Source organism: Haliotis rubra, unplaced genomic scaffold, assembly GCF_003918875.1.
Source record: "Haliotis rubra isolate DU_JTF1 unplaced genomic scaffold, ASM391887v1 Scf27, whole genome shotgun sequence".
Taxonomy (NCBI): domain Eukaryota; kingdom Metazoa; phylum Mollusca; class Gastropoda; order Lepetellida; family Haliotidae; genus Haliotis; species Haliotis rubra.
This window is the reverse complement of record NW_025766780.1, coordinates 1,929,182-1,954,622: the sequence shown is the minus strand read 5'-3', so window position 1 is coordinate 1,954,622 and position 25,441 is coordinate 1,929,182. Positions and strand designations below refer to the sequence as shown.

The 25,441-nt window shown below is 39.2% G+C and overlaps 2 protein-coding genes across 2 annotated transcripts in view; one reads left to right on the top strand and one right to left on the bottom strand.

The window, feature by feature from the left end:
• LOC124280567 (mitogen-activated protein kinase kinase kinase 7-like) overlaps positions 1 to 2,520 on the bottom strand; it is a 79,108-nt gene extending 76,588 nt beyond the window's left edge. The window contains 1 exon segment of the mRNA XM_046716521.1: positions 2,340 to 2,520. Coding sequence (XP_046572477.1) covers positions 2,340 to 2,399 — 60 coding nt within the window. The 5' untranslated portion in view covers positions 2,400 to 2,520.
• Positions 2,521 to 3,135: 615 nt separating this feature from the next.
• Positions 3,136 to 25,308, top strand: LOC124280566 (PAX3- and PAX7-binding protein 1-like). Its single transcript, XM_046716520.1, has 18 exons — positions 3,136 to 3,465; positions 5,070 to 5,236; positions 5,693 to 5,789; positions 11,802 to 11,931; positions 12,658 to 12,767; positions 13,118 to 13,206; positions 13,535 to 13,707; positions 14,676 to 14,865; positions 16,827 to 16,944; positions 17,694 to 17,779; positions 18,106 to 18,220; positions 18,761 to 18,960; positions 20,173 to 20,323; positions 21,078 to 21,273; positions 21,672 to 21,738; positions 22,700 to 22,846; positions 23,750 to 23,904; positions 24,356 to 25,308. Exons 1-18 carry the CDS (start codon positions 3,180 to 3,182, stop codon positions 24,450 to 24,452), a joined length of 2,574 nt encoding a protein of 857 aa, XP_046572476.1. The 5' UTR covers positions 3,136 to 3,179; the 3' UTR covers positions 24,453 to 25,308.
• The last annotated feature ends 133 nt before the right edge of the window (positions 25,309 to 25,441 follow it).

Here is a 25,441-nt window from a genome sequence, read left to right as displayed (position 1 = left end):
GGAATCCAACCCAGGCCTTTGGCATGATGAGCGAACACTTTAACCACTAGGCTACCCCCTTCCCACAACATACATCAGGGACTAAAGATTAAAGATCAGAGTTGCCAACTTTCATATTAACTTATAATTTGCAATTTGGCATAACTTCATTTATACCTTTGCAGAAACAAATGTCTGAAAAAGATATTTTGTTGCATATATAACCTTGTGAGATTTGAAACAGGCCAGCTTGTTTACAGCCAGCTCCCCAGCAGTATTTGGAGATGATTTCACACACTGCACCATAGAATGTTTTTAAGTTTTGATAATACATTACACTGAATTCTAATGGTCTGACAATGTTCATGAAAATTAAGTTCACTCTCCACTCAAATATAAACAGTTAGCCTTAAAACAAAATACAGGGCAAAAAGCTGTTTCAAATCATGTAAGTCAAACTATATGCCATTTCTCCTTTATGTGCTGTCACCAAATATCAAGCTGGCGATAAAGTCAATTTGATATGGGACTCTATGTTATCATGCATGTCACTGTTGTAGTTGTAGTAAAGTAATGTCTGAAATAGAAAAAAACTGTTTTTAGGCTGTTACTCTGTATCCCTAAAATTTACACAACTGCAAATAGCATATGTCAAAATAACCCACATCGGCCTAAGTCGGCGTTCAGAGGGATGCGTAAGAGGATATCCAGAAAAGCATGTTCACTCGTAAAATCAGGTAAAACTTAGAAAAAAATAGCTGCTGAAAACAATGGATCAGACTACAGATGGCAATTAGGTCGCTCAGCCAGGTATGACGACAGACCGTTGACTCACCTGGCATGAAATGCATATGCTGCCTACAGGCACAAGGGGTCATCTCACAGATATTTACGTGTCTTTCTTTCATGTGTCTATTGATTAACATCTCTTTGTCTTTCTTTCATAAAGTTTATGTTGAGAATGTAAAAAGAGTATGATAGTCATTGATACCTGATAACCATAGAAAAGCATCATATTAAATGTCTCAAAATATATAGGTGGCATGACCACCCGAAGATCGACAGGACTGGATATTATTTGTAAATTGCTATGACATGCCGTTTGCCTCCCAGTTTAATTCCCCTAAAGGATAATCTTAGCTTAGCTGATATCTCTATCCCCCAGCCCGACCCCAACCATTGTCTGCGACACCCATCCTGGTTTTGCTTTTGAGACAACCACTCCTATCTGTTCTTTTTATAGTGACAGTGAGACTCCATGGTAGCAACATCCTTAATAGTTTCAGCATGAATGTTATTATTTTTTACGTCAGCTATCGTTTAAAATGAAGATAAGTCTAATTTCAAAATGGGCATTTAAAAAGTGTCCTTTGTAATACAATATCATCACCCACTAATTTGCATAAAGCCATGGTTTGTTCCAAATAATTTGCTTTGGACTTAGAAAAAAACGCATTGCTCATTTCTGCACTAATCTCTCCTCAGTAAAGTCCTTATTTTACATTTTCTATCTCCATTTCTGCACTAATCTCTCCTCAGTAAAGTCCTTATTTTACATTTTCTATCTCCCTGCCACTGAGACTGTAGTTAGGCCGAACTTAATTAAACAGATATTTCACACTTTCACATATCAACTACATAAATTGTAGAGATAAATGTGAAAAAACGTTTTTTTTCTATTTCCGACAGTACTTTAGTACCTATATTATTATGCAAAACAAAATGAAAAGCACACTGAAAGGCTTGCATTAGGTAAGTCTGAACTTACTTCAGAATAATAAGGGACCGTTCATAATTTATGGCTTGGGGGGGGGGTGTGTGTGTGTGTGTTTTGATCTATATGGAGAAGCATGTACAATGTGAATGACCCCCAAAAAATTTACGTTCAAAGTAAGTGACCAACCCTGCATGTCTTGTACAATATCAATGACTGTATCACTTAGATAATAACAATACATTTCCAAAAGACATGTTTTACATAAAAAATAATGGTAAACATTGCATCCAAACATTATACAAATTTGTCTGTGATGAATTTGCAATTGTTACTTGCTTGTCAGTTAACTGTATCCATATATGTGTCTAACATACATGTCAAACTTCACACACGCAACAGTAAATATTGTTGCAGATGAGAAGTTCCTATTCAAATGAGAACTAAAAGGGTGTGTCCTGATTTAAAGGTCTTGTTAATCAGAGAACAAGAGGAACATGGAACTACTTAACATCTGTAACAGTGCATCGCATGTACATGTCACGGCCCTCTAAAATCGGATTAAACCTACTCTTTAGACATTCCTGTCTTGCAGTTGCAAACTTTTGTCGTTTAGGCTAAAAACTAGGAAGAACATAATTCGCACCTCGTGAAATGTCAGTTCGTGGAACTCGATCTCTTCTACAAAGGTAGGAGGGGATTCCATTTCGCCGCTCAACACTCCCGGTTATTTAGTCAAAGTAAAATACATTTGTATTGCCTGTTAGAGCAGAGTTTGCTCAAGCCAAACATTTCTGTCAAACATCCATGTTAAAAACGTAAACATGGGCGATGTCAATACTATTAGCCCAACTAACAATAACAGTACATATTTTTAATACGCTTCCAAGAGAGAACGGTAACAAGTAAACATATATTTTCGTATCATTTACATTAAACTTGATTCAAATAAAATGTAGTGATTTTTATATCTACCATTGTTGTGTATTAATTTGTAAAATATACACTATCTGTTTATTCGATTGTAATACGTTTTATTGATTATAACTCCAGGGAAGCCGAAGCAAAATCACACCGTTTCTCAAATAATCTGCTCAAATATAAGTGCATTAGAAAGACGAATACATAAACAAAATTCGGGGTTTATTTTTATTTCCTATCATTCAGTTTTACAGCATTTATGCGGAGATGGCAAAACATTGATAATATTCTGCCTTACGCGCAGTTATTTCCCTTGCAGCGCAGGCAGTCAAGCTCATTACAGTGGTAGTTTATTCCTGTATTTCATAATTTGAAGGTCACACGCTGATGCAGAGCTTGCAGGCAACGCGCGCTTACATAGCTCCATACAGAGATAAAACTGTTCATAATACAGTTCGATAAGCGTAGCCGGTCGTGCAAAGAGCTTTCGTGGGCCTGCTTTTTGTATCAGAGCTTGCATGAACATCTCTTTCGCAGGTTATAAAATTCGGCATACGATTTGCAAATGGCGACAATGTTCAAGAAGCCTAAACGTAATTTCCGAAGAAAAGTTGTTACAGACAGTGATTCTGATCAGGAAAACGAAAATAAACTCTCAGAGGTTGATAATGAAGAAAATGGAAATTATATGGACATTGACGATGATTGTCCAGACATTTTGCGTGCACCGCCGCCACTGCCACCGCCACCACCACCAATTCCGGAGTTAAAGAAAGTGAAGAAAAAGAAACGTGATAAAGAATTAGACCCTTCGAAAGTCAAACCGCTCAGTTTTGACACAGAGGAAGATGGTACGGCCTATGTACTTGTAAATAAACTCTGTGGGATTATTATTTTGTGGAATAATAATCCCTCAGCGCAGATCCGCCAATATCCGTTTGAATTTCGTTAATGAAGGACAGCAATAAGTTAAGAATGAATAACTTCTTTCTAACAATAAGAGCCAATCCGATTATTGTTATTCTTTCCTAGTGGTTCAAATTCCAAATGCCGGCTAGAATGCACTTTACTGGGCGCAGCCCTCGCTGCTCCCTCTACGATCCTTAGGGTTAGGGTATGGCACTCTTTACGATCCTTAGGGTTAGGCACCCTTTACTATCCTTAGGATTAGGCACCCTTTACGATCCTTAGGGTTAAGCACCCTTTACGATCCTTAGGGTTAGGGTTAGGGAAACCCAGCAGCGCTAATTAATCTAAAAAAGTGCGCCCGGTAAAGTGCAGTACTCCCCAAATGCCTGCCAAAGAAGTTGAATTTTGCTGTTCTCACTGTAGGTTTAGTACTGTAACCCCCGTTTTATTTTTATCATTCTATGCCTAAGAACAAATGGTTTTTATCAAAAAGCCTTAACACTAACTCTAAACCAAACGCAAATCCTAAAACCCTAAACCTAACCCTAAAACCTCGAAATAATCATAATAAATAGAATACATTTCAAGCGGGGGTTACGGGCAGAACTCTTACCCCATATCCTTCATGATTTCTATTTGTTATTCAGGATAACTAGAATTGAATATTCATTGATTTTCTTCAAAGGAGTGGGGTTTTTTGGCAGAGCTCCAGATAAGATTTAGCTCATGTGGGTACTGTACCCACTGTAGTTTTTTGGAGTGGGTATTATGAATGTTGAGTGTGTATTTCATTTTCCATTACCCACTGCTTTCAAATATGTGCATATTTCAGTCATTTTACTCACCTAAGTATTATGTCATTGAGCAAGTTTACTATGCAGGAATGTCCTGCCTTATATCATACCTAATCAAAACCAACTTAAATATAATGGAAATGATTTCATAAAAAAATCACTTCTCCAATACTGACAGTACAACACTAGTCCTATACCAACAGTACAACTTGATAGCAATCGATGTCTTTTTTATTACGCAAGCGATTTTTATAAATATATTCCGTACGCATTTGTCTTAAACTATTTGTGTATCTAACATTTGAATTGCGTAATTGGTACGCAACAATTATTTTTCAATGTGTAATTGGAAATTTTCTATGCGTATTTTACCCAGATACGCAGCTTATCTGGGCCTCTGTTTTGGTCTTATTAATAGAAGCAAGATGTGTAAAATCGAATATGTCCAAGCCAGGCACGATAATATTAATAATGAACACTTTTATAGATCCAGTTTGACAGTAATGCATGTGGTTATCTTGTTATTGTTATGTCATATTAACTATGGTCAAAACAAGTCAAATAAATTATTCTGTTTCTGTTTCACTAAATATATTGAACAATACATCAACAGCTGATTCATTATTGTTTATTCATAACATAATGTTCATGATATGTCATATTTGCCTCATAATAGATTTGTTACAGCCCTGTTAATGTGATATTATATACATAATCACTTTTAGAAAATGTTTTAAAATTGACATTTCCAGGTGACACTGAAGTGTTTAAAGTCAAGAAATCTAGTCACAGTAAACGTATTGCCAAACAGCTGAAGAAGGAAAGCCTGAAGGAGAAAGAGGAAAATCCAGACAGTCCAAAGAAAGAAGAGAAGGAAATTAAGGAAGAGCCTCAGGAAATTGCTGAAGAAAAACTGAAGGTGAAGAGCTGCTACATTAGCTAGTACTTTTTTTGTGAATGTATATATCGCTTGAAGTGTTAACAGAACAAAATTGAAAGAACACATGCACTAACTTTGGGACTAAATGAACATGTTAAAGTATATGTAACAAACGTTATATTTGAGATTGCACTTTCACAATTCAAGTGCATTTTGGTGGAATTTGTTTCGTGTTTGGAAGCTATAATCTTGTAGGTACCTCATTGTCAGCAAAGTCAACGATCTAACCTACTCAGCCTTTTGATATAGACTTCCATTTTTGTGTAAGCCGCAGTGTCTGATAGGTTTGATCACTGACTTTGGCACACAGTGTGGGTTCGAATTCAGATTATCTATTGGCTTCAACCATAGCACTGATGGCATTGCTGAATGAATGTTTCCGTCAAATCAAATTCATTGCTTATGTGATGTATGAAATGTTTTGTCAATTTTTAGAAACTAAGAGAAGAGATCAGAACTTTGAATGGGGATGAAGACGAAGATGAAGAAAGTGATGAGGATGGGAAAATGGTTTTCAGGTCGATGTTGGCAAGTAAGTGGATCTGGCTTGATTGGTTTTCATTAATAGCTGCTGCTGATGATGTTTTTTGGAGCCTGGCAAACAACCAGTCATGTTCAATAATCTGAACCAACTCGGATTTGAGACCAATAGTAAACTTGACAAACCACACAATTTTCCTGAATATATTTAACTTGTCATTAGAGACAATATATTTGAGACTATTTGAAGATGCCATTTCTCAAGTTCTTCAGAATCAAATCTAAGATGATTCAGGTTCAAGGCAGGGTAGGTGGCCAGTACCCCAGTGCTTGTCATAAGAGTCAGCTCAGATGAGGATTGTGTGCCTCTTTTGATGTCTCTCAACTAGTGCATTATTGTTGACTCAAGATTACATCACTTTTAACTCACATGATGAAGCCGGAGAGTCAGTGTGTGACTTACAGTCAACCTCGTTAATGAATGATCGAAACATTCAGTTTTACATGCTCTCGAAATCATATTGTTCTTTTTAACTGTTCAAGATGTGATTATCTATTATTACATGCACGGCATGTACACACTATCTACATTGTAGTTATAAGATCAATAAAGTGTATCATCTAATTATCTTGATATTTAACAGTTATGGTTAGCCCCAGTGATCACCTCAAATAGTCACAAGATCTTCTTGGACTTTCGTCATTAAAAGTTGTGTTGTTCATTCCAATTTTTTTATGCTTTAAATCCATGAAATATATTACCTCCAAAATACATACGTACACACCTCCCTGGATATGTCATTTGGGAGATTACATCCTTCCAGTTTATTGTCACATCTTGCATTTGTTGTTTGATTGTGTTTTCCCCGCTCTGTCTTTTGTCATCTTCTGCTACATGTATTTTTTCTGAAAGTGACTCTACAGTTGTTTGATCATTCATTCCAAAAGCAATAATTACTTTGCAGCATTATTGGCTCTGCCTTTGCGCATAGTAATTATTCTTTTGGTTTTCAGCTATAGACAAATTTCTTTGTCTCCAACTCCTTGACAGGAGTGTTTGCATGCTACAAGGAGTGCGAGTTTGTTGGGCAGACCCAATTGTTAGACAACTCATCAACTTCTAAGAGCAACTGTTTTTCCACAACCTGCAGGAAGAAAAGAACATTTTGATTTGCTGGAGAGAATTGTCGAGAATAGGCTCAATAATGTTTGACAGACTTGCCAAAGACTGTTGAGAGATTGGGTTGTGTCTGAAGCCTAAACAAAGACACTTATTTCAGACCATAATGAACTTATGGCATATGATTTCAGCAAAAAACAGTAAAGGAATGGGCTGCATCAGAATGGCGCAAAGGTTTTTTAGGTGTGCAAACTACTACAAGTGATTTGTTGTAAAGATTCCAATTGCGTAGATCGATGTTCATGCTTCCCATCTCTGGATTGTCTGGTCCAGACTCGATTATTTACAGACCACCGTCATATAGCTGGAATATTGCTTAGTGTGGCGTAAAACTAAACTCACTCATTGTAAGGATTTCGAAGAACGCAAGACCCTTAACAAGACTCAGTTGAGTTTCAGTAGAGTGATGAAGCTTTTATGAGCATAAAAATGGCCTTTACTTCTGCTTTGATGCTTGGTGTTTCGTAACCAAAAGGCCAAGTTATTCCTGACACTGATGCTTCTAGTGAAAGACCCAAGTCCAGTCTTTGCACAAATGCAATTTCGGGAAGTATTTCTGGGATATCTCTCTTTCTGCAGCAGGTACCTGATGTAAACCTCTTTCAGTGGTCAATGCTTGCGATTATTAGCATCCATATGTACTTGGACATCATGTTGCCCAGCTTGTGTACCATGTCCTCAGTGCGGACGAGACGATGGACCTTGCAGCAAACAATGCGTTGGCCTTGGTTCGTATCCAAGCCTTTGGGGAGTGTGATGGCCATTATGAACAATTATCTCCAGATGAACATAAAAATATTTATTGAGCCGATGATGATAATGCATTCATCTACAAAGCCAGAGCAAATATTATCAGACCACAGTGGAAAGAGGTGTCTGTCACTTCAAGTGTTTGTAAGGCTCTGTGGGGACAATATAATCAGTTGTTTGTTTGACAAGGGGTTTGATAGGAGAACCAAAAATAAAGATGTCACTGGCTTATTGTCATGCCCACTAGTAAACATCACCTAATCCTCACCCATAAATCTCCTTTAGGTCACCTGGGGAACAGAAAGCGTTAAAATAAATTCCAATAGTTTTATTATTTGACATGAATAGAGACATAAGTCAACACTACTAGACATGACAAGTGTTCAGCTCGGAAACAAACCTTAAAGGGAGAGCATCCATGACACAGTAATATAACTGGCTTGCCTTTGTAGCTACTACTGACATTAAGGGACCAATCGTATAGTCTGGTAGCAAGTTCATTTGTTGCTTACAGATGCCTTTACCAAGTGGACTTATACTGTTCCAAATATTGAGGCTAGAAAAAAAAAGCCGGGAATATTGTGGAAGAGTGGGGTTGTTGCTTTGGTACACCTGCACTAATGCAGTGCCCAGGGCAGACAATATGAGGCTACTCTCCTCCAAGAACTAAGTAAGTTGCTCTTCATTGTGTAAGTTTCAAACTTGAGTGTCATGCTCTGCAAAGATGCAGATGGGATACAAGTCATGGAACATAGTTGCCTATGTCTTTGCAACTTACAGATCTTCTAGGTATGAGTCTACTGGGCTTGCACCAAATAAGCTTAAAATCAGTAAGGAAGTACAGTTCTCGATCCAACTGATCCCTAATGGAAATGCTCAGAAGCAAGACAAGTATGTAAATGATATGACTCTTCTGTGGTTTAGGTCCTACTTATCAAACAGGACTCAATCTGTTGCTGTTCGTAATGCTCAGTCGGCGGAAGCTATTATTCTTTGTGGTGTACCACAGGGATCGGTTCTCGGTCCTGTATTGTTCTCTATGTATACCAAAGAACTTGGTGATCTGCTTTGTGAGAAAGCTACTAATCATCATCTTTATGCTGACGATACTCAGTTGTTTGATGGTATTACCATGGGCTATGACAACAGTTCTGACTTGACCAGAATTGAAGATGCCTTTTACCATATTGGTTCGTGGATGTTCAATAACAAACTAAAATTAAATGAACACAAGACAGAGGGTATGATTGTTGGCACAAGAAACATGTTAGTAAAATCACAACATGTTGAGTTGAAAGTTGGAAACATGGTCATTCAGCCTTCTCTACATGTCAGAAATCTTGGCGTCCTACTCCAACCTGACCTCTCCATGAAGAAACAGATTCTGGATCTGTGCAGAAAATGTTACTTCCATCTCCATAACATTGGACAGATCAGACATCTCCTGTCACAGGATGCTGCGGCTGCCCTGGTGAGAACACTGATTCTCTCACGACTTGACTATTGCAACAGCTTGTTGGTTGCAGCTTCACAAGAGTCCATCCAAAAGCTCCAACAAATCCAGAACACAGCTGCCCGCATAGTTACTCTCCAACCAAAACGCTGCCCCATCACTCCCATCCTGTTGTCTCTTCACTGGTTGCCTATTGAAGCTCGCATTGACTATAAGATCCTTAACACTTGCTTATCAGTCCATTCATGGTATTGCACCAGTGTATCTTCAAGAACTCCTCTCTCCATACATGCCAACAAGAACTCTGCGTTCATCCTCTGCTAATCTGCTCTATGTACCAAAGTGGAACCTCAAATCATTTGGCTGCAAGTCTTACCAGAACATGGCATCAGTCAAATGGAATTCCCTCCCTGATGAACTTAAGCTGTCTCCAACCCTTGATAACTTTAAGTGCCATCTCAAAACCTTTCTTTACAAAAAGTTCTATGGACTTCAATAATGCCTTATTGATTGTTAGCGCTATGAGCATACCTGGTGTGGAGTTTGGCGCTATATAAATGGACACATTATTTTATTATTATTTATGTTTTGAAACTCAGGGAGAGGTTTGAATATGCCTTGAGATCCCCCTTCATAGCCTTTAACATTTTCCAAAATACAAAAGAATAGGTACAGCGTGGGAAGTAAGAAGTTTTGACAAGCTTGGACAATCAGTGTGTCTATATAGTCCTGGGAAGAACCTCTACTGTTATTCCAATGAACCTGAAAACAATACCTTACTTGCCTCCGTATATATTAGTAGACCTCTATTTATGTTTGATGACCATGTGAATATTGTGGATGCAACAGATCAAAATGAAATAAAGAATATGTTCTAGAATGAAATTTGAGCTGAATGTTAAGCAGCATATCTTTTAAGTGGTAATATTTTAAAAAATTGGGCTTGTAAGCTTTCAACACTATTTACTGGATATGTTCACTCTAGTTCTGATTGAGGAAGTTGATGATAGATCATGTTTATACCCCCTGGACTGCCCTGTCTGCCTAGACACTAAGACCTTTCCATCCAGACGGGAATTTGAAGAGCATTGGTCGCAGACACATCACAGGGTGCATAAATCATTCGTTTGCCCCATCCAGAAATGTAACGACGCTCGGTCCTCACTGAAATGTTTAAAGTACCATATTGCTCACAAGCATTTGAATTCACATGTTATTACTGCCAATGTTGATAAACTTTGCACAAATGTGACTGTTACGGAGGAGCAAAATGAACATTTTGTTGACCCCGGGGTTTACTGTTTGTCCTGGCAGACATGGCGACCCCGGGGAAAGAGAGGGGGTTGGAAGAAGAGATCAGGGAAAGTCTCAACTTCTGGCTCTGCCATGTCTGTCCCAAAGACAGATGCTGTTCCTGAAAATCTGCATGAAACACCACGTGTGTCTGTTCCTCGTTCATGTGCATCTTCAAATATGTCATCCATGTCAGATCTCCTGACAGAAAATGTTCCTAGTTCATGTGCATCCTCAAATATGTCATCCATGTCAGATCTCCAGACAGAAAATGCAGCTCTTTAGGAGCGCATAACTGTGTTACAGCAGGCACTTGCCACTCACCATAATGCACACTGGCCAACCTACCAAGATATCCCTACATTCGGGCCTCAACTGGACAAATTCATTGCTACGAGCTGGGAGGCAATGGCCGTGCTACCGTCTGCTGAGGGTAGGCGGTTTCAGCAGCAGTTTGGCCAGAGTGGCACTGCTGGTTCCTCTATCCAAGCTATGGCACATGGCAGTGGCAACCAGCTGGCATAGAACTCTTTGGGAGAAGATCTTGATTTTCTTGACATTTTTCTAAGAGGTTCTAATAATTTATTTCAGTGATCCTATCTTTTCTCTTGTGATTTCTTTGAGATGATTCATGTGGAAAGGACAGTACATGTTTGTTAAAGAATTGGTGAACTGTGTTTCAAGGAACTACCTGTGTTTTGAAGAACTGAAGAATTGTGTTTCACGGGCATACTTACCTGCCAAGGACAATCTTGTGATAAGAAATATGATTTCATTACATCTTGGTGTTCATCTTTTCTTTTCTTTTAATGTAAGTATGTAAAATGATTAGGATGTCCATTCATATTTAACAAGGTGTGGAATTATGTATGTATGTGATGTAAAATAACATGTATTAAGTTGAATTTGTGTTGTTTTCATTCATCAACTGCATATATCTTTGTAAGTTCTAATGTGAAGCCCATTGCTGGTGTCCCCAGCTGTGATATTGGTGGATAATTGTTAAATGGGGCAAAAAACTTACATTCACTTACTTGTAAGAAGAAAGAGACAAAATTTATACAGAAAAAACCCAGGTTTATAGGTATTAACAGTTCTGCATCAAGGCAAATCTTTTTTAAAGTCTCAGTTGTAAATGATCAAGACCTTCGGTTTCAGCTCACTTTCTCAGATCATTTTGATGTTATAAAAATTTTCGTGGCATTGGGGTAGCCTAATGGTTAAAGCATCCACTCATCGCGCTGAAGACCGGGGTTCGATTCCCCATGTAGGTACAATGTGTGAAGCTTATTTCAGGTGTCCCCTGCAGTAATATTGCTGGAATATTGCTAAAAGCGGCATAAAAACATACTCACTCACTCGACCAAATCTGTGAATTACTTTCACAGGAGGTGAGATCCCAGATGCACGGACCATCCACATGATTCGAAAACAGCGGCAGATGGCAAGAGAACTGGGAGATGAAATACCTCTTGAAGAACCAGAGGCACCAAACAAAACAACTGCTAGACTTGTCAGGTATGGCATGATACAGATCAGCTTAGAGTTTGCCATATATTTTAGTCAGAATGTGCATAATTAACTTCAGTTTTAACAAGCGATATTTAGATTACAATATTAAATTAAAAAGTTGCATTAAATCGACTCTTGCGCCCTCTACCGGCCGAACATTATTTTAAGCTAACCCCATAGAGTTTTGTCCCTTAGAGCGCTCTGTACAAATATTCTACACACAAATTGTGATTGAAACCAGTTCAGCAAACACCTGCAACACCGAGTGTGACCGTTTTCGATGTACGGAGCAATTGTTTACATCCCATGTATGGCAAGTGTTCTCTCTTTTGAAGCTGTTCGTCTTCGAAGTTTCAATTATCAATTTCAGGCAAGTCAAAAGGGATAATATTAAGTCTTTTATTGCATCAATAGGAAGCTGAAGTGACTGCATATGCCCCAATGTATATAATATAGGCCAAAATATTGTAGAAAATGTGTGGCATTGTGCCTTCAAAATTCTCGTGACCCCATAGGGATTAAAGGTAAGAATAGGTTTTCATTCGCCATGCCGATTGTAACAGGTGACAAAGTGTATCAAGTAGTTGAGTGCATGTCAGTCTACGATGACAGTGTGGTTTATTGCTTACAACGTTGATCACTTGACATTTGACATTAACAAGCAGACCAATTTGTCCAGAGAAACCCAAGATTGTTGTTTTCATGTTTGACCAAGTAGTGTGGTTGTTGCAGGGATGATGAGAATGACCGCAGTGACGAGGAAGACCGGATCGACTTCACCATTGACACTGCTGCTCGTGATCTGCAGCGGATGAGAGACGACTTTTTAGCAGCCGAGCATGGTATGTAATCTACTGATAAGCACAATCTTGAAGGATATTGGTTGCCAAATGGCCTTACATGGTGTAACATCCTTTCTTGTAGATGGTTATGTCCCTTACATGTTCCTGGATATGTTTGAATCCATTCTCAACAGTGGAATATCAGTTCAAGAAATGCTGGAGAAAAAATAATTTATCGACAGGTTTAAATGTCCAATGTTTCCATTGGTTTCACCTTCCAGATAAAACCATGTATATAAATAAGTGTTTGACTGAAAAAATATTTGTCTTGGGCAAAAATGTCTCTTAGACCCCACCAAGAGAATATGAAATGTGTTGGCCCCTAACACCTGTGTAATACTGTGTTTTAGGGAGTGACAATGAAGGAAGTGACCGAGAGATCCAGGAGTGGGAAGCCCAGCAGATCCGGAAGGCAGTGACTGCAGCTAACATACAGCAGGTAATGTGGTCAGTCACAGGGGGAGCTGGGTTGCCTTGTGGCTAGTGATGGCTGCTCATCCCCATAACCTGGGTTTGATTCATACGATGCCATTGAGACCTTTCTCAGTGTCTACCAATTACAAAACATCTAAATCTCAGGGAAGAAAAAATGAAAGGCAAGAGCTATGATGCTGTAATGAAGTACAAGCCCAGCCTGTCACTGTTGATGATAGTATAAACTATCATCAACAGTGACAAGTGACAAGTCAGGACAAGCATATTATAGAATAATCATAGAATTATACCATGAAACACTACCCTTCGGTGACACATGGTCATGCTTTCAGGTGTCATCGAGCCAGGATGAGTATGAAGCAAAGACAAGTTCCCCGCAGAATTACTCGATATTCAACAATGGAGACTCTCAGAAGACCAAGTTTGAGCCATTCCAGGCCCTGTCCAAGACAGCTGATGCCTCCCAGCTGACAATCGAGGCCATCAGGAGGCGAATGCAAGAGAGGTAACAGAAACTTACTGCTGTTGATGGCATTTGTATCTCTACATGTCTGCATTTCAACCCTTGGCAAATAAGAGCATTGATTAGTGTTTCCATGTAATTGTGTTAATCAGTTGTTTACCAACAATATTCATGGAGACAGTTGCAAATTGTTTAGGTAAAGCCTTTTGAGACATGTTAGAGGAAATAGAAATATGTGGTGAAAATTACTTTATGATGTACTTTGCTAAAACATTTCTCTGCGTATATATATATGGTAAGAGTGAACCCGGTTATCACAATTCAATCTCTCTCGCTCTTTTTCTTTCTTTTTTTCTTTCTCTCTGTCTCTCCTTCCTCCCCCCTCTCTCTCTCTCTTCCCCCTCCTCCTCTCTCTCCCCCTCCACCCTCTCTCTTCCCCTCCACCCCTACCTCATTCCCTCCCCTTCCCCCTATCAATATGACATATCTTCAATAGCATAAATCCTGACAAGGTCTGAACTTAAATAAAATTTTAGATTGTTTCTTCTGAGCTCATCGGATGTTGTGTTTTTTGAGACAATTCAGCTATGTATGTCCTGACCCTTAGTGATTCCTCGAGCATGACAGGCAGGTCATGGGAGGACACTGAATGGATCAGATGGTCTCTGTGACATGGTTTGTGTGATTGTCATCCAACCCCAACATCATCAGGTGTCGTTGATAACATCAACCACCAGATTGTCCAGTTCAAGAATCAATATTTTACACCATGGCTGGAATATTGCTGAATGGGGCAGCCTCAAACAACTAAAAACATCAACATTTCACAGTGCAGTGTCAGTGTCTGTTTTGTGGACAACATTATCAGAAAAACCCTGGAATTGCAGGACATGGTAAATCAATGAGAAACAAGCTTCCCTTGATAACTATTTCCATAGTTCTCCACATCAGTATATATGATTTTAATTGAAAGAATGTTTGAGAGCCTTGTGTCTGTTTCCTGTGTTTAGGCTCCACGTAATGGACGAAGTTTACAGGAGTCATAAGATGGAACGTGACAGACTGGCAACTGAGTTTGTCGACACCCAAACTTGCATTGAAGAGTGTGAAGGGAAATGCAGCAGTTTGGGGGAACGCTATAAGTTCTTCCAAGAAATGAGGGGGTATGTGAGAGACTTGGTTGAGTGTCTAAACGAGAAGGTGGGTCAATATACTATCTTTTGGGCGGGTCAGTAGGATGCAGCAGAGGTCACTGCTTTAGTTGGAACTGTTCAACTGTAATACAGTAATGCTATTAGACTTTCAGAATTGATCTTACTTGAACATACTGTTCTACATATTGCTGTTGAGAAGTTTCAAAGCAAATATTCTGGAAAATATTTTTAGCATGGAATACTGCTTTAAGGCCAAGTCCTGATTTTGATGATAGGTTTTATGACATTACTCACGAGTGACTAAAATATTTGGTTTTCAAACTGTTAGGTTTGTTTTTCATGCTGAGATGTTTATGATGTTGTATTGGCCAAACAAAGCAGTGACTTCGAGCTTGTTTCACTGCACAATATGACTTTGATTCACAAACTGTCTTAACATACTGATCTCGATCTTGGCAGTCATATTGCAGCAGTGAGACCATCTATGTGTGAGAGGGAAGGGTTCTAGAATGGCTGCCCCTGTAGATGTTCTCAACTAAAACACCACCTGATCAATTCCTCAGTGTCTGACATTGCTGACACACTGACTATTCTAAAGCAAATCAACTGTATACAGGGGCCATGCTGTTTGTGGGTGGGATTGCTTGTCATCCTTGCACAGTTGTGTTTCTTGATGTTTAGTGATACTGACTTAAAGTTACTTGTTTCAAATGTTTATGGACAAACATTCCATCATTTTTGTGTCATTGATGTCTTATGCACTTCCATCTTAGAGCAGTCTTTGTTCAGTGTAACAACTAATGAACATGTTTATTTCAGAATCCAAACTGTTGACTAACAAACTTTCAGTGTTATATTGGACACACAAGAAATGATGTGTTAACATAATCTATGTCTAGATATTTTAGAAGCTATTAGTTATAAGTGAATTCTTGAAAATAATTTGTTTTTATATGAATATTAAGAATATACTTCATTGTCAGCTTCATAAGAATTGATTAGTCAGTTAAACTGAGCTTGCTATCTTTGTTCTATACTCCCTTGCAAATCAACCCAAATTGTAAAATGTCCAGTGTGCAGCCTTTACCTACATGCCAATGTTTTCTGGCAACCTTGAAAAGATATTATTTGTAGTAGAATTTTTGTAAAGAAGTCTGAACTACTTACATTTGTGGTATAGTAATGGTATATCTCGAGATAGAATTGAAGACTGTTGGTAGAGAATATTTAAATGTCCCATATTTAGTGTGAAGAAGGATGGTACTCATATAGGTTAACTTTGTTTTTGTCCTGTAGGAGTGTTCAGCTATTACACGAGTGTTGAGCTGTCATGCAGTCATGTTTAGCTATTACACAACAGTGTTCAGCTGTCATGCAGTCATGTTTAGCTATTTCATGATAGTGTTCAGCTGTCACTCTGGACTGTGTTGAGTTGTCATGTAGGAGTTTTCTGATATTACACTGGTATTCAACTGTCACGTTGGAGAGTTTAGCTCTTAGTAGAGCTAAGAGTAGTTGTGTTCAGTCATGTAAGAGTGTTAAGCTGTCTTGCTGTGTATCAGAACATTGTGAAGGGCTATATATTTGTGTATGCAGGGATGTGATGTCCTGAATGGATGTTTAGTTGCCATGTGGGGCTGTTAAGCTGTCATGCAGGGATTTAAATTTTTTAGGCACTAATGTCTAATGAATGAAGTTGACAGTCAAACAACAGGCAAGTCAGTGTTCTGCTGTCAAGTGGTATTATGTTGCCACGTAGGCATGTTAAATTGTCATGCAAGGTATTTAGTCGTCATGCAGGGGTGATGCGTGGCCATGGAGGGATGTTTTAATGACATGCAGTGGTGATAAATTGCCATGCATCGAGTAAATTCTCATGCAGGGATGTTGAGCTGTCCTGCATGAAGAAGATGCCTCTATACTATGTTAATGCTATGGTGTGTAGGTGAAGCTGCTCCACTGTACACGTGTCATGTGCCAGTGTTAACCTCCCTCCTCACGTTACAGGTGCCCCTGATCAATGACTTGGAGACTCGCATGCTTCACTTACTGAAACTGCGGGCCGAGAATCTGCTGCAACGGCGGCAGCAGGATGTCCGAGACCAGTGTCAGGACTACATGACAAGTCGGTATTTATCTCTCATATCAATGTACATTGTACATACAACACACTACAGTCTCACCTTCTCTCTTCCAGATATTAGTTATTCATTCATACAAGATTTGTCATATTTCCAACTTGCCACTTGTTTTATGATGTCATTTTATACTATCTGACAAATGTATTCAGTGTTTCCTGTTCTGCCAAACCTGTGAAATTCTACCTAAATCATAGCATTTGCAAGCGGACAAGCTATGTTTCCTTGAAATACTTCAAAATGTTTCTTTTCAACATTCCTGTAATGTGTGTGAAGCCCATTTCTGGTGTCTCCCCTGCTGAGATATTGATGGAATATCACTAAAAGCAGCGTAAACCTAAACCAGTCAATATTTCTATGCCTTTGAGTATTGATGTTCTCTTCAAGAGGAATGTTTAAATATAAAATAGACATATTGGTCAGTGTGACATAAACAGAACTCTCACCACCATTACACTTATGTGCTAACCTCAGTTCCTCCCATGGCTGTCAGATTTTCCTGTTTGAAAATATCACCTTGGTGATGAGGCCTGAAAGTTAACTATCCCTATAAAGGGACATTAGTATTAGTCTTTGTGTGTATGTGTGTATTTATGATAGAAAATCTGATTGAATAGTCATGAGCTTGACTCAGAATGGCAGTGAAATACAAAGCCCAGCTAAGAATAAATTTAGTCAGATGATCCAGTACACCTCAGTAAACCATTGTTAACACTGACTGACTATTTCTTTGTAGGTAAGGCTGCCTCTAAGGTTATAATGGCCAGTAATGAGGAACAGGCGAGACAGCGACGGGTAGCTGAGCGGGAAGCACGAAGGTTAGTACAAGGTTTACCTTGTGATGGAGCAGGATTTATGTTTGAGGAATCTAATGTATCATGTATTACATTCAAGAGTTATAGATCGATGTATTGTATTGTGAGCCTAATATCGTGATAAAATACTGTATTGCCATATCAATTCACCACTACTGCCATGCCACCTATTTATTGAGCAGTAATGGTGTTGCTTAGACTTCAGCTAAGCTATGTTTATGCACACCCTTTTGCTTTATGCATCTGAAATATTATTACTTTTAGAAATTCTGTCTCGACTTTTTATGTATGTGGTGTAACAGAAAAACTACTAAAAGCTGTTCTCTATTCCAGGTCACGTCGGCGCGCCGTGCTCGAGAAGCCAAAAATATTCGCGGCCACCATGATGGTCTCTCTTCAGATGATGAAGAAAGTCAAACTGATATCTCTAAGTTCACTATGGAAAAAGGTGGATTTTATCTTTACAGTCTCTCTAAGTGTGGTCATCTAAATATCATATCACAATTTCATCATTGTGCAAATACAGTGCATGCGAAGACTTGCACAGCCTTGTATGTTATTGTTAGGGCAGAGTTTAAGCTGAAGGACATTAGCACTGTACCGAGCATGGTCATAAAGTTTGACCCTTGTTTAGCTGCCTTATAGCTTTAGTAAAGATTGACACATTTAACTGAATTTATGTATGAGCATAGCTTTAGGACCAGAATTGTTTCGTTTTTTTCTTGTTGGTTGTTTTTCATTTGGGCTAGAGTTTGCTATTTAATTCCATAATTATCATTTCAGTAGGTTGAGTTTTAATACATGTACTAAATACTTATCAGAAATTACTTCCCCATGGTTTGTACAATAAACTAACTTCAGCTGTGATTGTTGTAACAATGTTAAGAATGGACCTAGATTGAATACTGCAGGCGTCTGTAACTGTCATAGTAGACTAAATGACATGTAGAACCAGGACTTGATCTCCTCTGTTCTATCTCCTCCACAGACTCCCTGGAGTCAAGTGCTAAGACCTTGTTCGAAGACGTGCTGGAAGATTTTTGTGAGGTTGATTGTATCCGTAGTCAGTTCGAGCAGTGGAAGTTCAGGTATGGAGATTCCTACAGGGAGGCTTACATTGGGCTGTGTCTCCCCAAGTTGTTCAACCCTCTCATCAGACTGCACACTCAAAATTGGAATCCACTTGAGGTAAAGCTTGTTTCTCTGATCACAATCAGTTTGTTTCAGAAGTCACAGAAGCAATGACTTTCTCTTGTTTATGAACCTGAAATCAACAACCAGTCAAAAAAATTGAAATTTTATCTACATGTTATATGCAGCCATGGAAGCCATCAATATATTTAATATAATCAGAAGGTGGATGTTTATGATCGGCAGATTGGGAAGATACTTGGTTAGTTAAGACCGGGAAGAGAAGTCCTTCTGCTGGAAGGCGTTTCAGTTTTATTCATTTTCTTGAAACGTATTGGTGACGCTCATTTCTGGCGTCTTCCGCCGTGATATTGCTGGAATATTGCTAAAAGCGGGGTAAAATCATACTCACTCACTCACTGAAACGTATCGTAACAGGGATATTGACAGTTTTCAACCACAAAAGAACTGGGTATTTGATTGTTAGGTTGTTTTAGTGGAATGTCGTTCAATCCCGACTCAACACTGCTGTATCAGAAGGGACAAGGATATTTCTCAAAGGGAAATGGAGATAGAATACACTGGATGCTTGATTATGCTGAATTGATGTGATTATTACTGTTAACCTTCATGGTGATACTTTGACCTGAGGCACCGACACTTCATGACTCAGGTCCAACACAGCTACTAGCCTGTTCTGGAACCTGTATAAACTAGTCTTCTGGCGAAATGAAATGCTATATTGCATGGGGGGCGGTGGGGTAGCCTAGTGGATATCATTGGCTCGTCACGCCGAAGACCCGGGTTCTATTCCCCACATGGGCACAATGTCTTAAGCCCATTTCTGGTGTCCCCCGCCGTGATATTGCTGGAATATTGCTAAAAGCGGCATAAAACTAAAACTCAGTAAGTCAGCTATATTGCATGGACCTCTGGTCTGAAATGAGCTGTTGACTAAGTTTACTAATTGTCTGACTTAGTTCATACAAGGATGTGTTGACAGTCATGAGTTCAGATTTTTCCTGTTTGACATCTTTGTTTGAGTTTTACTCGAAATTTTCTTATACTGCCTTTATTTTGGACTTAGACATCACAGAATGCTGACTCGATGTGATAAAAATCTAAAATACTTTTCGAAGGAGACAGAACGTTTGTTTTATAAACTACCCTGAAATAAAACAGCAGAATAGCTTAAAAGTCTCTTCAGGAATGTGGACAGTACAGTATATGATTAAAAATTGTGTACTAAACTTGTCTGATTCTTTCCAGGAGAACTGTGTTGACTTTGAAGAGAGTCAGTGGTACAGCTGTCTAGTTTTTCTGGGTCTTCACCATGAAGAGGATGAGGCCTCCATAGAAGATGATGACGTTAAATTATTACCAGCAATTGTGGATAAAATAATTTTACCAAAGCTCACAAGTAAGACTATCTCATCAGTGTGTTCCTTGGATCTAGTGTGATTCTTAGCCTCTCTACTTCCAGATTTCCTTAGTTTTAGTTTACTTCTTGTACATAATGTCAGTATTGTCATACAGTTAAGGATGGAAGGGTCTGTTAGTTTGAGTATGACGGAATGTTTGAACTTTGACATAACTGAGTTGCTTAGAGGTGCTTCGTAAGTGTTGGTACGATTTGATCTGAATACTAATAGCAGGGCTTGGGGGACCTGTGTCTCCACTTTACTGGTGCACATATGGATCCTGCTCTGATGGACTTAAGATCCAGATTTGCCCGAGTGATCTGTCCGCAACACTCCAGCCTGTGGTTAACATAAAGAACAGTGTACAAATTTACAGGGTTCCTTTCAGGTTCCTTTCTTCCATGGTACTGGAACCTTAGGACCTGCTGGCCATTTCTTTTAATTTGAAACACTGTCCGGCCTTTGTCACTTTGGCTTTGTTGCCATAATAAGCTGATATTTCATTATCTTCCCAAGACCCAACACGCTAGATATGAGTTGGCTAGGTTTTTTTATGCTTTTAGCAAAGATATTCTGGGAGGCACTAGACATAGGCTTTATACACTGTAGGCTGAGTGTGGAATTGAACCCAGGGTTTCGGCATAACAACCAAACACCTTAACCACTCATTTAATGCATCACCCAAATCTAATCTGAAACTGCTTTTAGCTGTAAGTGTAAGCTCAAGTGCTGAAGTCTGTGTTTGTTTTACAGTGCTAGTGGAAACAGTTTGGGACCCAATGTCAACAATACAGACCTCAAGACTAGTGAACCTCGTACAGCGACTGATCCGCGACTACCCCACTGTCAATGGAGACGCCAAGAATACTCAGGCATTACTGAAGGCCATCTCCAGCAGGATGAAGAAAACCCTGGATGATGATGTCTTTATGCCTATGTATCCCAAAAAGTAAGAGCACTTGTTCATATACAGTTATACAGATTGCAGAAAGTTAAAACCTTGCAAAAACACCTCAAAAGTTTTGTTGGTGAAATTTCTCTCTGACCAGATTTCATTCATTCTCTGTGGATTAACAGAACTTAACTCATCGCAGGAGTCTCATTTTTAAGTGTTGTGATTGGGTGTTTCGGTGTGAATAGGCCTAGGATGTTGAACAGCTGAAAACATCAGTTTCATGAGACATCGCCTGATTCCTTTAGTTTATAGGTGTAACACATGTAGGGAATTGGGACTTTCTACCACAGGTTTTCAGTTCCCATCACTGACTCGCCAGCATTCATGTCTGGAATATACAACTCGCTAACAACGCGTGTGACAAACTTCAATATGACTTGTTTGTGTTTCAGTGTTTTAGAGAACAGATCTGGTGGCCCAGCTGTCTTCTTCCACAGACAGTCCTGGACATGTATCAAGGTGGGTTGACTTTTCTAGGATAGTCATGATTTAACACTAAAGCTGTCAGACATTGACAGTGACTTGCTTTATATAATGTGTTTTCTACAGTGGTGTATCTTGTGTGACCTTGAACTGTTCCTTTCAAATAATATATTATCCACCGCCGCGCGATTAGCGCAAAGCGGGGAATATAGTATTAGGCTCCGTACGTACAGACATACGAATTGGAATATCATAAGAACCATTGACTGGATTCTTTTCATATTTGGTACCTAGGTTCATCAAAGTAAAAGAAAGGTCCCAGTCAGGTTTGGTGACCTTGACCTTCATTTCAAGGTCACAAGGTGACGTTAACATTTTACCCTTGTCAGCAAAGTGAGATATCTCAAGAACCGTTCACTGGATTTTTTGTATATTCAACACCAAGCTTTATCTAGAGAAGGCGCAGGGCCCAGTCGATTTTGGTGACCTTCTCATAATTTTCAAGGTCCCGGCGACACTTTGAAGATTTCAGCCTGTTAAACTGCATGTTAAGATTGTCAGCGAGATGTCTCAAGAACAGTTCACTGGATTTTCTTCATAGACTTTCAAGACTTCCCTTGAATGTTTTTCAATAAGCAATTTCTTTATTACTATTTTGCATATTTCATACACTAAGACATTCATGTCAAGGTCAAAGTAAGTCTTGAAAATATTTGTGCATTTGAACAACTACAGAGCAAGATATCAAGAGAGGTTGACTGGTCATGTTTTTGTTGACATTTAACTTCATCTTAAATTACGACCTTCACTTTCATTACTTTTTAAGTTTGATTTGATAATTTGCAGCGGGGTGTTATGTCACCTTAGTGACAATGCTTGTTTACATTTAATATAACTGACCAGCTAAAAACTCTCTTCATCTTCATCATCCTAGCTTGGTCTGTGTTGTGCAGGTGGAATAATATTTTAATACTAGATACTTGTGTCATTGTTCCAGTTACTTGGCAACATCCTGTCATGGTTTGGAATCCTTGCTGATCAAGTTTTACAACAGATAGCCTTTGATGGGCTGCTCAACCGATACATCATCCTGAGTCTGCACACTGGCTTCTGTAACAAGGATGCTCTGGAGAAAACTAACGCAGTGAGTAGATAGACATGCAAGACGGTGTGTTTTCCTAGTAATTAACTTGTGTAGTCAAAGAGGCAGGTGGGACCTGGTTGTTGTGCCCCTAGTGGTTAGCGCAATGGTTGCAGTAGCATCCTGCCCTTGTCATTATGATGTAGTCACATAATTCTTACTCATGTCGACCCGTGAAGATCCGGGGTAGAATAGGTCTTCAGCAACCCATGCTTGCCACAAGAAGAGACTGCTTGTCGTAAGAGGCGACTAACGGGATCGGGTGGTCAGGTTCGCTGACTTGGTTGACACATGTCATCGGTTCCCAAATGCGCAGATCGATGCCCATGCTGTTGATCACTGGATTGTCTGGTCCAGACTCCATTATTTACAGACCACCACCATATAGCTGGAATATTGCTGAGTGCGGCGTAAAACTAAACTCACTCACTTACTCATGTCATCTTCCACTATGGGTACAATGTGTGAAGCCCATTTCTGGTGTCCCCCGCCATGATATTGCTGGAATATTGCTAAGAGCGGCATAAAACCATACTCACTCACTCACTCACTCACTCACTCACTCATCTACCACTAGTTTGTCCAAGTTGGTAATATTGCTCCATGACTCCATGGGAAAACAAAACTCGTGGTTGGATATTATCTTAGTGTGAACAAGATCACATGGTGAGTTCCCTTGTCACACAACAGTGGGATCAAGATACAATTTTTAAAATTTTTTGTTGCTTAACACTGCACTCTGTGGAGGCAGACTGTAAATAATTGAATGTGGACCAGACAATCATCCAGTGATTGATCATTTGGTCAAGGTACAATAGTTCAGACCTCTATTGATATTGCTGAAACACTGTTTCAAGCGGTAAAGCACTTTGTGTCCTCCTCTGATTGTCCTCCTCTATGTCACAGATCATATCCACACTACCTAAGGCCTGGTTCACCCGAGCAGACACAGACAAGACGATGCCCCAGTTGGAGCCTCTGTGTCGCTACCTCACGCTCTACGCTGATACTGTGCACAAGTCCACCATGTTGGGCTCCGATGCCGGGCGGCATGAGGGCAGGTGAGGTTTCTACCTGTCAGTTTGTATGACCGGATCAGCTGATCCTATGATGTAATGCAAAGCAGCTGACATTCAAACATAAATGATCAAAAATGATCTGTTGACAGAGTTTTCACATGCAGGCAGATTTGGTTGATCACCTGTTTGAAGAGCGTAGTGCTTTGGCATTTTGATTCTGTGTTTTTGACATTCAGATTTGTTGTTTAATGTCATTTTTCCCTGTTAATACTAATTACACTTAAGTTCCCTTTGTTGTTTAACTATTAGAACTGATGCTGCAATTGAATTAGTCTGGAATGAATCTATCCCGGTGTACAGTCTAAATCAGTCATTCAGAGTGTCTACAGCATATTTATCTCACACAATAAATCAGAATTACTCGGGCATGAAAAATTATAAAATCTTATTTGAGCATTGGCTGACTTTAATGTGATTTTCTTTCTATTTGCAGAGAAAACATAAAGCAAGTGAGCAAGATGTTTGTGAACATCCATGCTCTGGATCACGCCATATTCCTTTCGAACGAGTACAGCTTCAAGATCTCATAGTGAACAGCCCTCATGTTGCCCTGTGTATCATAGCTGTGACATGACAATAGATGAATGTTTCACCACAAACCTCAACCCCCACCTTCATGACCAATCATCCTTTCCTGCTGGGAGAAAAACGGGACTGGAATTTCAAGAGGTCCAGAACTCATTACTGTGTTACATTTAAAGTGGCAAATATGGGACAGACATCAACTCGATCTTATTGAAAACAGTCACATGAGGTTTCCTTTGTATGTGGAAACATATTCTTGCTTCTAGGGCATTACCAGGGCAGCATCCTTTCTTGAAGATGGTCGAATATTGTGGCAAATCTCAATTATCACTGACCGTTAATAAAAGAAAATGACAGAATAGGTCCTTACAACTTGGCCATATTTCAAAGCTTCAGAGCTAAATTTTCTTTCTTTCAGAGATATATGTTACAATGTTATAGTTATTATCACAAGGTAAGAGAAAGCGATTATACTTGCCTGGAGTCCCTGTGATGCTTGGTGTCCACCAGATGTGGTCCCTGTGTGATGACACAAGATGGATGGAAACTGTCCCAAAGATTCATCCTTTGTCTTCAACCTTATTTGTGTGGATGTGCATGGAGGAAGATCATCATTTTCTCCTCTAATACTGATTATAGATCCATAAGTTGTGTTCCTCAACACATGAATACAGCCACTGCAGATCTGACACAACAGGTTATCGCAGAACGTGCTGTAGCTTTGACTCATTCGCCGATTTAATACAAAATTTAGCTTTCACAGATTTTCAGAAAAGAAGAATAATCAGGGATGGAAATTTTCCGCTGATCCACAGATTTCTGCCAATTTTATTTCAAATCGATCAATTCGATGACACAATATGATGTTTTCAGTTGAAAATAGATTTTCCTGTTGCCATCCCTGATTATTACAGCAGCACCAAATATGACATGATTTGATTGTAGATAATTATGTTTGTCACCTTCTTGATGCCCTTGTGGGAATTATAGTTCC

Excerpts from the sequence above, each read along its gene's own strand:
- LOC124280566 (XM_046716520.1), top strand. The coding sequence starts at position 3,180 with ATGGCGACAATGTTCAAGAAGCCTAAACGTAATTTCCGAAGAAAAGTT. Across the intron at positions 18,961-20,172 it reads AAAATTGGAATCCACTTGAG|GAGAACTGTGTTGACTTTGA; the intron begins GTAAAGCTTGTT and ends GATTCTTTCCAG. Across the intron at positions 20,324-21,077 it reads AATTTTACCAAAGCTCACAA|TGCTAGTGGAAACAGTTTGG; the intron begins GTAAGACTATCT and ends TTTGTTTTACAG.